Source organism: Aotus nancymaae, unplaced genomic scaffold (assembly GCF_030222135.1).
Source record: "Aotus nancymaae isolate 86718 unplaced genomic scaffold, 86718_ANA_hifiasm-v0.15.2.pri h1tg000029l, whole genome shotgun sequence".
Lineage (NCBI taxonomy): Eukaryota > Metazoa > Chordata > Mammalia > Primates > Aotidae > Aotus > Aotus nancymaae.
The window spans coordinates 16537926-16551400 of NW_026988442.1; the positions used below are offsets into that span (position 1 = coordinate 16537926).

General features: G+C 44.2%; 1 protein-coding gene and 1 long non-coding RNA gene across 6 annotated transcripts in view; one reads left to right on the forward strand and one right to left on the reverse strand.

The window, feature by feature from the left end:
• Positions 1 to 9234, reverse strand: part of NDRG3 (NDRG family member 3) — an 86313-nt gene extending 77079 nt beyond the window's left edge. Inside the window, exon 1 of one of the 5 annotated variants that reach the window (XM_064382415.1) lies at positions 9177 to 9234. Coding sequence is in view for 3 of the 5 variants with exons in the window: in XM_064382413.1 (XP_064238483.1) it covers positions 7620 to 7667 (48 nt within the window). In the remaining 2 variants the exon portion in view is untranslated. Of the gene's footprint in view, positions 1 to 7619; positions 7934 to 8639; positions 8846 to 9176 lie in introns of those variants that run through there. The other 4 variants (XM_064382416.1, XM_064382413.1, XM_064382412.1 and 1 more) reach the window with 4 other exon arrangements.
• The window catches only part of LOC135276967 (uncharacterized), a 31155-nt gene continuing 26036 nt past the window's right edge, over positions 8357 to 13475 (forward strand). Inside the window, exon 1 of the long non-coding RNA XR_010344540.1 lies at positions 8357 to 8553. This is a non-coding gene — a long non-coding RNA (uncharacterized LOC135276967). The remainder of the gene's footprint in view (positions 8554 to 13475) is intronic.

A 13475-nucleotide genomic window follows, 5' to 3' on the forward strand; every position in this document is an offset into this window, starting at 1 on the left:
AGAAATTCAGGATTGGGAAGACTGCCTCACCACACCCACACCACACTGAACATTTCTTTATCTCTGGTTAAGCAGTCAGGATTAGGCCACAGGCTGTAGGATTAAGCCCTGATACATAATGAATAACAAGAAAGCACAGATGGAGGACTGGAATTCATCTTCACCCATTAATTCAATTAAATAGGGGAGAGAAAGTCTATAAACACATTGTTACAGTTCAAGGCAGTATACACATAAGCTTATGAACTGGATAAACTCAAAGGCAGTTTCTCAACCTTGGCACAACTGACATTTTAGGCCAGCTAATTACTTGTTGTGGAAGGTTTGTCCTGTGCATTGTACAATGTGTAGCAGCATCCCCAGCCTCCAATACTAGACTACAGTGGCACATTCTCCCAACAGTTATGACAACTAAAAATGTCTCCAGATAATGCCAAATGTCCTCTCTGGGGCAAAATCACTCCCAATTGAGAACCACTGCTCTAAGGGTTACAGAGGTTTAGGGCAAAATTGAGTCAATGCAGTTTGTGGGTGCTGAGAAGTTGTTTCACAGAGGAGGTAATGTCTGAACTGCACCTTGAGAAACAGATAAAATTCCTATAAATGAGGATAAGAATAAAATAAGAAATTCCAGAAATGGAGGATAGAGAACTTAAAGGCAAAGGAAATGAGAAAGCACAAGGTCTGCTAGAAATAGGAAATAAGGATAAAAATGACAGCTGGAGGCCAGGCACGTTGGCTTATGCCTGTAATCCCAGCACTTTGGGAGGCTGAGGCGGACGGATCACTTGAGGTCAGAAGCTCGAGATCAGCCTGGCCAAGATGGTGAAACCCTGTCTCTACTAAAACACAAAAATTAGCTGAGCATGATGGCTCATGCCTTAATCCCAGCTCTGGAGGCTGAGGTTTGAACCCAGCAGGCGGAGGTTGCAGCGAGCTGAGATCATGCCATTGCAATCCAGCCTGTGTGGCAGAGCAAGACTCTGTCTTGAAAAAAATAAAAAAAGACAACACATTCAGGAGACACAAAGAACAATGTAGCTGGGAAAGAAGACAAGCTGCAGAAGTAGGCTGGGTCAGAATGCAAAGCACCTGAGCTGGACTTTACTACAGATAACCCCTGAAGGTTTCTGAGGAGCAGGATGACACAGAAGCTTAACTTTTTTCAGTTGTTTAAAACTCGGTCATGTTGTCCAGTAGTTACCTTAGTTGGACTTAAACCTGGGAAGCAGTGAAGATTATCAATGACTCAGCTCCAACCTTAAAGATCCAATTTAATTGGGGTAAGGTAGGGCCTGAGTATTGTTTTTAAAGCTTCACAGGTAATTCTTACATGCAGCTAGGGCTAAGAACCACTGGTTTACAGTAATGCCCTCATTCTTCAACGAGAAAAGAGGCCCAGAAAATTTAAGTGATTTGCCTGAATTCACACAGCCAGCTATGTGTGGAGCAGGAGCTGGCATGTAGATTCTTAGCTCAGCTCTGAAAGACATCCCAGAGTACTGGGCTAAATTCCATACTTCAGTCTAGAAGATGCACAATTACTTGATGACATGGCTCTTAGGTTTCCTCAGGGTTAAAGGCTGAATTAATCTATCATAAAACTACTGACTTAAACATCCATCAAGTGTCTAGGGTAATGGATGTTGGTTCTATGGCTGTCTCCTGGGGGCCCTTAGGAATGCAAAGGATCTCAGGAGAATCCCCCAGGAAGCAAGATAAACAAATCAAACCACCCAGCTCCAGAGAAGAAACAATGTCTTTTAAAAATACAGCTCACTGAGATTTTTCACTGCATAAACGAAAGTCCGGGTAGCTCTTCGCCAGAAGAAATATGCTCAGAGATGCTATCCCCCTATCTACAGAAGCTAAGGGGTAGGGAGGAATCACAGGCAGCTGCTGGAGTAGCTCATATGCTCACAGATCCTCACTGTAACAGCAAGTACCCCTGCTCATCTTCAGGCCTGGATAAGAGCCATTCACATTCCTCATGTTTTCCTGAAAGGAAAAGGGCAGCAACCCCTGTGATAGGCCCACCTTCCTGTTGTGTCGCTCCCAGGTTCTGGCAGCAGGTGGTAAATGAGAGGTTTGTACAGACTACCAAGCTGGGAATCTGAGTCTGTCCTATATATTAATTCTATCCATTCCAGGGTCCTGGTATAAATAACTGCTAGAACAAAGCAACCCCCATGTAGGAGCCTTCTTGCTAATCCCAGACATCCATCAGCCAGTGGAGGTTTTAACATAGGAGTCATACTAAAGTAACTCTAAAAGCAGAAGCACAACCTCCTGCCTTCCACTCCTGAAGGCAACTCAGGACACTACCACTGGCAGAGGCCTGGAGCGTGCTGTTAGATGGCTCTGGGTTCCTGCCAGCTGTAAGGCTGAATCCCTGAAAACAATCTGTACTTTAAGTCAGCCTGAGTGAAGTAAAGGACAAACAAGAGCCCTAATATGCAATATATAATACTCATACTAGCCAAATTTATTGAGTGCTTATACTATGCCAGGTAGCATGATAAGCACTTTATCCATTTTTTTCTTTTTTTATTTATCAAATGAAACAAATGTGTCATTTAAAGCATTTTATCCATTTATTATTTCATTTTGCTTCCCAACATATTTAGCTAAGTACTGTAATCCACCCCATCTTACAGATGAAGAAAGTGAGGCTCGGATAAGGTTTTGTAATTTGCCAAAGATCACACAGTTAGCAAGCAGCAGAGCAAGGATCTGAACCTGAGCAATCTGCATCCTGACCTCTATAACCAATTTTCCCCACTTGATGCCATCTGATAATTAATTCTTCTAATGTATTTTCTCAGGTCAGGTTACTGGTGCTTACCAGGATGTTACTGTAAAAGAATTCTGAAAATTAGCCAGTCATGGTGGCTTACGACTATAATCCCAGCACTTTGGGAGGCTGAGGTGGGCAGATCACTTGAGGTCAGGAGTTTGAGACCAGCCTGGCCAACGTGCCGAAGGCCCACATCCACTAAAAATACAAAAAATTAGCTGAGCGTGGTCGCAGTCACCTGTAGTTTCAGCTACTTAGGAGGCTGAGGCATGAGAATTGCTTGAACTCAGGGGATGGAGGTTGCAGTGAGCCGAGACTGTGGCACTGCATTCCAGCTTGGACAAGAGAGCGAGACTCTGTCTCGAAAAAAAAAAAGAACTCTCAAAGTTGAAAAGCCCCATACAAAATGTATGTTATCATTATTGTCATTACTACTTTAATATGAGACTTGTACCTATCTGAGGTATTGGAAATGCAATATACCCTGCGGACTAATCACCCAAAGTTATATTTTAGTGAACACCCTGGTTAAACTCATCCCAACACAATGACTTAAAAGTAACACTTACTCCTAGCACTTTGGGAGGCCAAAGCAGGAGTTTGAGACCAGCCTGGCCAACATGGAGAAACCTCATTTCTACTAAAAATACAAAAATTAGCCAGGCGTGGTGGCGCGCACCTATAATCCCAGCTACTTCCCAGCTATTTGGGAGGCTGAAGCAGGAGAATTGCTTGAACCCAAGAGGCAGAGGCTACAGTGAGCCAAGATCCTGCCACTGTACTACAATCTGGGTGACAGAGCAAGACTCCATCTCAAAAAAAAAAAAAAAAAAAAAAAAAAGCAGTCAAGTTGTATCCATGAAAGAAAATTCATGGATAGAAGCCACCACTGTACTTAAAAAATTAATCTTTGGTGGTGGCTCATGCTTATAATCCCAGCACTTTGGGAGGCTGAGGCAGGCAGATCACCTGAGGTCAGGAGTTTGAGACCAGCCTAGCCAACATGGTGAAACCCCATCTCTAAAAAAAAAAATAGAAATAAAAATAAATAAAAAATAAATAAATTGGCTGGGCTTGGTGGCTCACGCCTGTAATCCCAGCACTTTGGGAGGCCAAGGCGGGTGGATCACCTGAGGTCAGGAGTTTGAGACCAGCCTGGACAACATGGTGAAACCCCATCTCTAAAAAAAAATAAAAATAAAAATAAATAAAAAGTAAATAAATTGGCTGGGCTTGGTGGCTCACACCTGTCTGTAATCCCAGCACTTTGGGAGGCCAAGGCAGGCGGATCACCTGAGGTCAGGAGTTTGAGACCAGCCTGGCCAACGTGGTGAAACCTCGTCTCTAAAAAATTATAATAATAAATTAATTAATCTTAATTTACTATATTAAATCTCTAGGGAAGATAAAAAGTGGCATCTCTACACAAAAAGACTCCATATAATACATTCTTCCCATATCTGGGGAGGACACCAGCTCCATATCAATAACATTAATTAATGTTTGCCACTGTAATTAGTGTTTATACAGAATTCAATTCAGAATGCAAAGAAGCTGTATTCCTCCAAATTGCATCCCATTCGGCTATCAACAACAAATTTTCTTTTTTTGAGATGGAGTCTTGCTCTTGTTGCCCAGGCTGGAGTACAATGGTGTGATCTCGGCTCACCACAACCTCCGCCTCCAGGGTTCAAACGATTCTCCTGCCTCAGCCTCCCAAGTAGCTGGGACTACAGGTGCATGCCACCATATCTGGCTAATTTTTGTATTTTTAGTAGAGAGGGGATTTCGCCATGTTGGCCAGACTGGTCTTGAACTCCTGACCTCATGATCCACCTGCCTTGGCCTCACAAAATGCTGGGGTTACAGGCGTGAGCCACCATGCCCGGCCAACAAATTTTTATTTACAACTGATAATATGTCAAATTCTGTTAGGTACTGTAAGAAATATCACAGAACTTTGAGTAGACTACTAGCCCTTTCATTGGAGATAAAAGTAAAAGACATAATACTAACCATTTTTGTATAACATTTAAAACATCCTCCACATATCAGTTAATTTCACATAAATTAGAGCACAATTGTAGGTAAATATTATACATTAGTTTTACAGAATTAGCACTGTGATTTTTAAAAATTCATTTACCAAAGAAAGCCCTGAAACCTGGTAAAAACCCATAATCAAGCCAGCTAAGTTTTTGTGTACTGTTTTCAAGCACTATTTAAGAAGCGGGGGCATCTTTCAGAGTAAACAATTTGACATCCAGCCTGCAGTAAACCCAAAATGTTATCAATCTTTGTATTTGAAAGTTCTTTTTAATGCACCCCTTCCCTTCACCATTTCTATCCAAGCTTGTCCGTTTTCTTCCAGAATCTCTCATTTGGCCTTTTTTTCCTTCCATCTTCACTTCTTACCATTTGCTCATTCATTCATCATCTACTAAGTGCCAATTATCAGCCAAGCACAGAGCTAGACCCTGGTCCCTGCTCTTAGGAAGTTTACACGTCACTAAGTAAAGTTGTTACCTGCCCATCTCAATCCCCATCACTAGCCTGCAAGCTTTAGCAAAGGCTTTGTATTTCCAGAAGCTAGCAGCATCTGGCATATAGCAGACACTCTAAAAATGTCTGTTCTATGACACTAGATTACGTTAGCAAGCTCTTTTAATCCATAAATATTTTAGTATGTATCTTCAAAAAAGATTCTTTTCTTTCCTTTTTAAAACACAAAAGCATTATATGCATAATGCAAAAAATAATATAGAAAGGTAAAAAAGTAAATTCCCCAAACCCCTAAATCCCACTCCTAGAAGTTATGACCATTAGAGCTTGGTAAATATCTTTCCTGAACTCTCCTGTATCAGTATACCCCCACGCCTGACACACACATACTTTTTTGGAACAAGTTATTTGACAGTTCTCAAAGCGTGATCCTTAGACTAGCAGCATTATCATCTGGGAACCTGTTAGAACTGCAAATTATTGGATTCCACTCCAGAGATAATGAATCAGAAACTCTGAAGGTCGAGCCCAGGAATATGGGTTTTAATAAGCTCTCCAGGAGATGCTGGTGCACACTAAGGGTTGGGAACCACTGCTCTAAGCCAGCCAAGCCAATTTTTTTTACTATCCCTTAACCATGGCAGGCATTGCTATCTTGTCTGTTTTATCACCCCCGATTCAAAACGTTTTCCTTGTCCTTTTGATTAATTCTGACCCTATCCACCTGTCAATGCCCAGAAAGTCAAAGCCCAAAGCGGTCTCACCACAACAGCTCATACTGAACCTTCTTGCCCCCTTTCCCCAACTCCCATGATACAATTAGTCCCTTATATATACACAGGCTTCAACATTAGAGAACGGTGCTTTACTCTTCCCCAACAGACCATAACCTCCTTGAAGACATGAATCATGTTTTCGTATGTCTTCCCCAACTCCTGTTCTAAAAACATAAATGGAATCTTTATAGAGTTGCTGGTTAATGTCTTTAAGGATGAATTCATTGAGAAGAAACACTGATAAACCTTTAATGGCTAAAAAGTCTCGAATTTCAAGTTGTAGCCCCAGTTCTATGACCTTGAACAAGTTCAATTCTCAGGATGATGTCTATAAAAGTGAGAAGGTTGGACTTAATTACTCAATGCTCCTTTTCAGTTTGAATAACATACAATTTTATGAAACATCCCATGTAGGAATATCTTATTCCATTATAGTCAAATATTACTTTGCTTGTAACATTAATATAGGAATTTTTAGACTTTATTTTAGTGCAGTTAGATACAATGTTTCTCAATTAGCTAGTAAGCTCTTTCAAAAGGAACCTGTTTCATTCAACTGTGAATCTTCTACTATCCGGCACCATACATCCATGTCTTACTCATAGTCAATATATTTACAGAAAATTATTTGGAAAAACTCTTTAAGAAGCTTTATTTAGATAGAGAATCTATGCACATATCTGCTGCCTCCCAAAGGACCCTTTTGAATATTTATTATTATAAATACCATCAAATGATATACAGTAAAAATTGTGATTACTTTGATACCACCAGGGGCAGTCAGCCACAGAAGACAAAAGAATGTAAAAATGGATTTCTCATGCATTTAGGGACAGACTAATGGGGTGTAAACTTCGGGCTATCCTACTGCAACATACAAATGAAAACTGCCCTGCACACCGAAACAGCATAAACCAACTCCAGTCTTGGGAATAAACAGGCATTCTCCCCCTTCAAAAGTAACAATTTAGAATAAAACAAAAGCAGCCAGGCTCGGTGGCTCACCCTGTAACCCCAGCACTTTGGGAGGCCAAGGTGGGTGGATCACCTGAGGTCAGGAGTTCAAGACCAGCCTGGCCAACATGGTGAAATCCAGTCTCTACTAAAAATACAAAACATTAGCTAGGCATGGTGGCAGGTGCCTGTAATCCCAGCTACTTGGGAGGCTGAGGCAGGAGAATCACTTGAACCCGGGAGGCAGAGGTTGCAGTGAGCTGATACTGCACCACTGCACTCCAATCTGGGCAAGAGCAAAACTCTGTCTCAAAAAAAAAAAAAAAAAAGAATAAAACAAAAGCAGCTTAATTGTGAGCACACCTTTGAGTAACACAAACAGACTTTTTGATGCAAGACTCTTATCTGCAAGTTTTCAAAAACAACAGGGTGGATGGAGGCCTCTGAGTGGTAAATGGTGATGACAAGTTGAATCTAAAGGATGGGACAAGCAAAGAGACACTGAAGGGCAGGAAGGAGGAACAAAAGACGGCAGAAGAACACCACCCTTTGAGTAATGAAAAGGGGCGGTGGAAACACTAAGTCCTTACCAAGGATTTACTGTGAGCTGGGTATTTGGAGCTGCAAAGATGGCCCATGCCCTCAAGGGGCTACAAGTCCGCAGGCTAAGACCTTGTTTTGTGAACGTGTAATTCTAATTGGGAAAATCAAGCAGGGAAGGCTTCACAGAGAAGGTGGTGATTTAGTGGAGCCTTTGAAATGTGGAGGAGGATTTGCTAAGGGAGAAAAAAGACAGTTTGAGCTAGTTATTTTGGGGGAGAAACATTCACATATTTTTATAGTTGTTCATTTGGAACTTTAAATCATGGGAGGCTTCTTAAATTCAGCACCACTCTATCAATGTTCTCTCTCTTTTTACTTTATCTTAAATACTGAAATGTTCAAGCCCAACCTTGGGGCAGAGCCAGAAAGCTCCGGAAGGAGGTGAATTCTAGCCAAATTTGCTCTGTCACCTAAAAGTCCAGCCCGCCCAACTAGCCCAGTCAGCCCAGTCCTGCTCTCTTGGCAGCCAGGAAAGGAAGGTTAATAATATCCCCAGAGGGCCAGGGTGATGGGGGGAAATCTGGATGACGGCAGGAAAGGCCCACACTTGTTCTGTCAGTAAACCACCAAAGGAGAGCTTCCTTGCCTCCTAAGCCAAGGGGCTCCTAGTCTACCTGTGATAGGGAGGCCAGCTCTGCAGGGAAAAAAAAAAGAAAAAGGGCTTCATGAAAAGGAAGGGGGAAACGTTTGAATTGGGAAACGCAGAGGTGTTATGCGAGGTTATCTTAATAAAACGCTTAGCAAGATACCCGGCACAGAGCGAGCGCTGGAAGAACGTTAGCTCTTATATTGATAACACTATTATTATTACAGTAACACCTCAACTGTACTCCGACAAGAAAATCTTCTCTGTGCAGCCTACTTTGATGACGTTCGAGAGCAACTTCAGAGATGACAAGTGATACCAAAAATATTTCAAAGGTACGAGATCAAATTCCAACCTCACTGGCCTAAGAGCCCTAGACCCTGAGTAGAGAGCTGACCCTGCCACTTGTCAGCTGCCTGACCTTGGGCACGGCACTTCACCTTCCCGTGCCTCAGTTTCCTCGGCTGTTAAGTGGGGCTTCTTAGCCTCTCCCAGGCAGGGTCGTCGTAAGGTCCCGTTAGAAAATACCCTCTGCTGCTTTGGGACCGCACAGGTGCAAGGCGTGCTCACGGCTCCTCTTCCATGCATCTGGGTTCTTGGGGCGGGCAAGGTAGATAGATGAGCAACCCCGAGGCCCACCGAGCTCTGCCGCCTGCAGAGCCAGAGCGAGAGAGGGGCTCGCGCCTGCTGGGGCCGTCCCTGTGACCCAGGGTGTTGAGCCTGGAGGGAGGCTCTCTTGCTGCCCGCGCGCTGTGCGGGCGGGCTAGGCGCGGGGAGCGGCCGAGGGAAGCCCGGCTGACCCAGGTCCTGCGGGCGGGGCGGGGCAGAGGGTCCCGGGGGCCCGAAGGAGGCAGGCAGCACCGGCCCCCAGGGCCTCGCCGAGCCGCGGAGATGATGCGGGGAAGGAGCAGGGCAAAGGAGCGACGCCCCCGCGGGCCTGGCGGAGGCGCTCACTCACCTGAGGGGCGGGCAACCGCGGTCAGTGCAGCAGCAGCGGCGGCGGCGGCGGCGGCGGCGGCGGCGGCGGCGAGAGGGGCGGGGGAGGCGATGCGGCCGCGCAGGCGTGCCGGAGACGCCGTGGTCGCGCATGCGTGGTGTACCCGCCCGCCTCTGGAACTACCGAGAAGATGGTAGCTGAGCCTGGAGAGGCTGGCGGCGCCATATTTGATGTAGTTTTTCTTGCTGCGGAGTTTCCTCAGAGAAGAATCTTAGATTTTGGAGGTGCTGGAGGGAGGGCTATGGAGCGCTGCGTCTGGAGCGCTTCCCTCCTTTCTCTGAGTCGCATCCTTATGAAGCCCCTAAGAGCTCTTGGAGGGTATGGCGTACTCCTTTTAAGCTGACCTAGCTAGAGCCATACCCAAGGTCACGGGGCGCCCAGCACAGTGCCGGCACGTTGAAAGAGCTTAACAAATTTTTGGTGAATTAACATAGTAATTTAAGAACTAGAGTCCAAGATTCAGGGCTCCGAATTATCTGTTCTCCATTGTATCACTTCTGTCAGCCAAGTCATCTACTTTCTTGATTGCAACATTAGAAATGGAATTTATTGGCCAGGCGTGGTGGCTCACGCTTGTAATCCAAGCACTTTGGAGGCCAAGGCGGGCGGATCACCTGAGGTCGGGAGTTCAAGACTAGCCTGACCAACATGGTGAAACCCCGTCTTTATTTATAAAAAAAAAAAAAATTAAAAAAGAAAGAAAGAAATGGAATTTATTTTACCCAGAATGATTGCAGATACAACTTAATGACCCAACAATTTAACATCAAAATGTACAGGACGCACTCTCTTCCTCTAGTTTATTTTTATTTTTTTAGTATTAAGTATCACTGATTAATTTTTTTTTTTTTTTTGAGACGTATTACAGGCGTGAGTCACCGCGCCCGGCCCCTCCCTGCCTTTCTTTTTTTAAACAGTTTCCCGTCGCCAGATCGGAGTGCTGTGGCGCCATCTTGGCTCACTGCAACCTCCACCTCCTGGGTTCAAGCGATTCTCCTGACTCAGCCTCCTACTCAGGTGTAGCTGGGACTACAGGCATGCCACCACGCCCGGGTAATTTTGGTATTTTTTTTTTTCAGTACTGACGGGGTTTCACCATGTTGGCCAAGCTGGTCTTAAACTCCTGACCTCAGGTGATCTGCTCTCTTTAGCCTCCCAAAATGCTGGGATTACAGGCATGAGCCAACGCACCAAGCCACTAAAAGTATATTATTTTAAATAAGGCAAATTGAACAAATAAATATTACCAAACATCTCAGAAGGCAGCAATAATATTGTTATTCATCAAGCACAATTCCTGAACCAAATTTAGTTGGAGGGAAAACTAACATTAATTAACCACAGCCATTTATTATATGGTTTATGTTAACATTTACTGAATTCAAATTAGTTCTAGTTCACCATCCACTATTTAACTATCCATATGTCCTTGGTTAGACTATTAAAGCCTCTCCACTTTGTCTATAGTCACACACGCAGAAATAGAAGTTACAAGGTTGTAGCAAAGACTGAATAATAATATGTATGTAAAATGCTTAGAGTTCAGTAAGTGTTATTTGTCTTTGTTGTATCCTGTTTTGCTGTTGAAGACACAAAACATACTTCTTGAGTTTGAACAAATCCTTATAAGCAAAAAATGCAACACAATGTAATAAATGAAATGGGGGAGGGTATAATCATCTTTAGAGAGATAATCTATCCCCATTTTACAGATGAGGAAATTGAGGATAAAATGAAAATTCACTCCAACTCTCTCCATTCTACTACTCTCCTTATGAAAGAGTAGGGAATTAAGAGCATTCCTGGGCCGGGCACGGTGGCTCATGCCTGTAATCCCAGCACTTTGGGAGGCTGAGGCGGGTGGATCACGAGGTCAAGAGATCAAGACCATCCTGGTCAACATGGTGAAACCCCGTCTCTACTAAAAATACAAAAAAGTAGCTGGGCATGGTGGCACATGCCTGTAATCCCAGCTACTCAGGAGGCTGAGGCAGGAGAATTGCCTGAACCCAGGAGGCAGAGGTTGCAGTGAGCCGAGATCGCGCCATTGCACTCCAGCCTGGGTAACAAGAGCAAAACTCTGTCTCAAAAAAAAAAAAAAAAGAGCATTCCTCTGATTCTTGAGATATAGATAATGACCATAGACGAGGGTCTCACTATGTTCCCCAGACTGCTCTAGAACTCTTGGACTCAAGCAATCCTCCTGCCTAGGCCTCCCAAAGTTCTGGGATTATAGGCATGAGCCACTGTGTCCCGCCCTCCTCTGATTCTTAAATGTTGGCTTTCCATGAGGTCATCCAAACTTTCCCTTCTTGCTCTACTCTGGACTATATCATTCATTCTCAAGTCATCAATAACTAGACATCAGCAACTCTAAAATGTTATCTCCAGTCCAGATTTCTCCACCTAGTTTTCCACCTGTGTTATTTGATACACCAGTTAATTTCTCCATTTGGTATCCCAAATAGAACTAGCTTTCCCGTCTCTAACTGCTCCATCATCTACCCATTGTTCAAGCTTTACCCTCTGCAGCATACTGACACCACTAAACTTTTATATTATTTAATCCTTATAGCATCCCTGTGATATAGGTTCTATCATTCTCCCAACCTTCGAGATGTTAAAAAACTTTCTCAGCCACAGTTAATAAGTGGCAGAGTTAGGTTTTTAACACCTAGGTTACACGCTTATGTTCCAGACACTGTGAGCAACCCAAGCAGTCCCACCCCACTCATCCACTGCCAACACCCAGCACAAGCTGTCATTTCTCACCTAGGCTCCTGCAATAACCTAGCTGGTCTCTCACACCCACACCTTGCTTGCTTCTGTCTTTTCCCCACACCACAACTAATCTTTTAAAAATAAAGTTCTGATCCTCTTGCCCTTTCTTGAAGCCGCCTAATGACTTTCAATTATACTTGTCTCAGGCCAGTCTTCTACTGGTGCCCAGCACTCCTGCTCTATTTTTTTTTTCTAGTGTCCCAGAATGCTCCACTCTCCTTCTCAAGCCTTTGAAAATTGCTTCTCCTTTTGCCTGAAATACTTGCCCCATTTAACTCCTTCATCTTTCCCAAGTCAGCTAAAATATCTCTTCTGCAGTTCTCTCTTGTTCCTTGTGTCTTCAGCAAACTGAGCATCATGAGGGAGAACCCATGTGTTTTTGCTCTTTGCCCCCTCCTCCAATCCTAGAACTGTGTGTGGCATATGTAGATACTCGGTAAATATATAAAGGAATAAAGAACAAACGGTCAAAGCAAGGAGATGTCATCTCTCATTAACTGGCACTTGCGCCAAGCTTTAAGACTTAAGATTATGACTGGGTGTTTAACTGAAATGGGATTTGTCCCTTTAGTGGGATCAGAGAATAAGAAACAGTTTATTTTGGCTGAGCACGGTGGCTCACACTTGCAATCTCAGCATTTTGGGAGGCTGAGGTAGGTGGATACCTTGAGTCCAGTTTGAGACCAGCCTGGGCAACATGGAGAAACCCTGTTCCTACAAAAGTACAAAAGTTAGGCCGGGCACTGTGGCTCATGCCTGTAATCCCAGCACTTTGGGAGGCCAAAACAGGTGGATCACCTGAAGTCAGGAGTTCAAGACCAGCCTGGCCAACATGGTAAAACCCCATCTCTAGTAAAAATACAAAAATTAGCTGGGCGTGGTGATGCATGCCTGTAGTCCCAGCTACTTAGGAAGAGGCTGAGGCAGGGGAATCACTTAAACCTGGGAGGTAGAGGTTGCAGTGAGCCGAGATGGTGCCACTGCACTTCAGCCTGGGTGACAGAGGGAGACTGTCTCAAAAAAAAAAAAAAATTAGTCAATATGGTGGTACACACCTGTAGTACCAGCTATTTGGGAGGCTGAGGTGGAAGAATTGCTTGAGCCCATGAGGTTGAGGGTCCAGTGAGCCATGAGTGTGCCATGGCACTACTGCCTGGATTTATTTATTGAGACAGGGTCTTGCTGTTATCCAGGCTGCAGTACAGTGGCACGATCATAACTCATGGCAGCCTTAAACTCCTGAGCTCAAGGTATCTTCCCCCCTCAGCCTCCTGAGTAGCTGGGACTACAGGCATGAGGACTACAGCCACACACCATCAAGCCTGGCTAATTTTCAAATTTTTTTGGAGGGACAGGGGTCTGGCCATCTTGCCTAAGCTGATCTTGAACTCCTAGCCACAAGTGATCTTTCCACCTTGGTCTCCCAAAATGCTGCATTACAGGTGTGAGCCACCATACCTGGCCAAAATAAGACACATA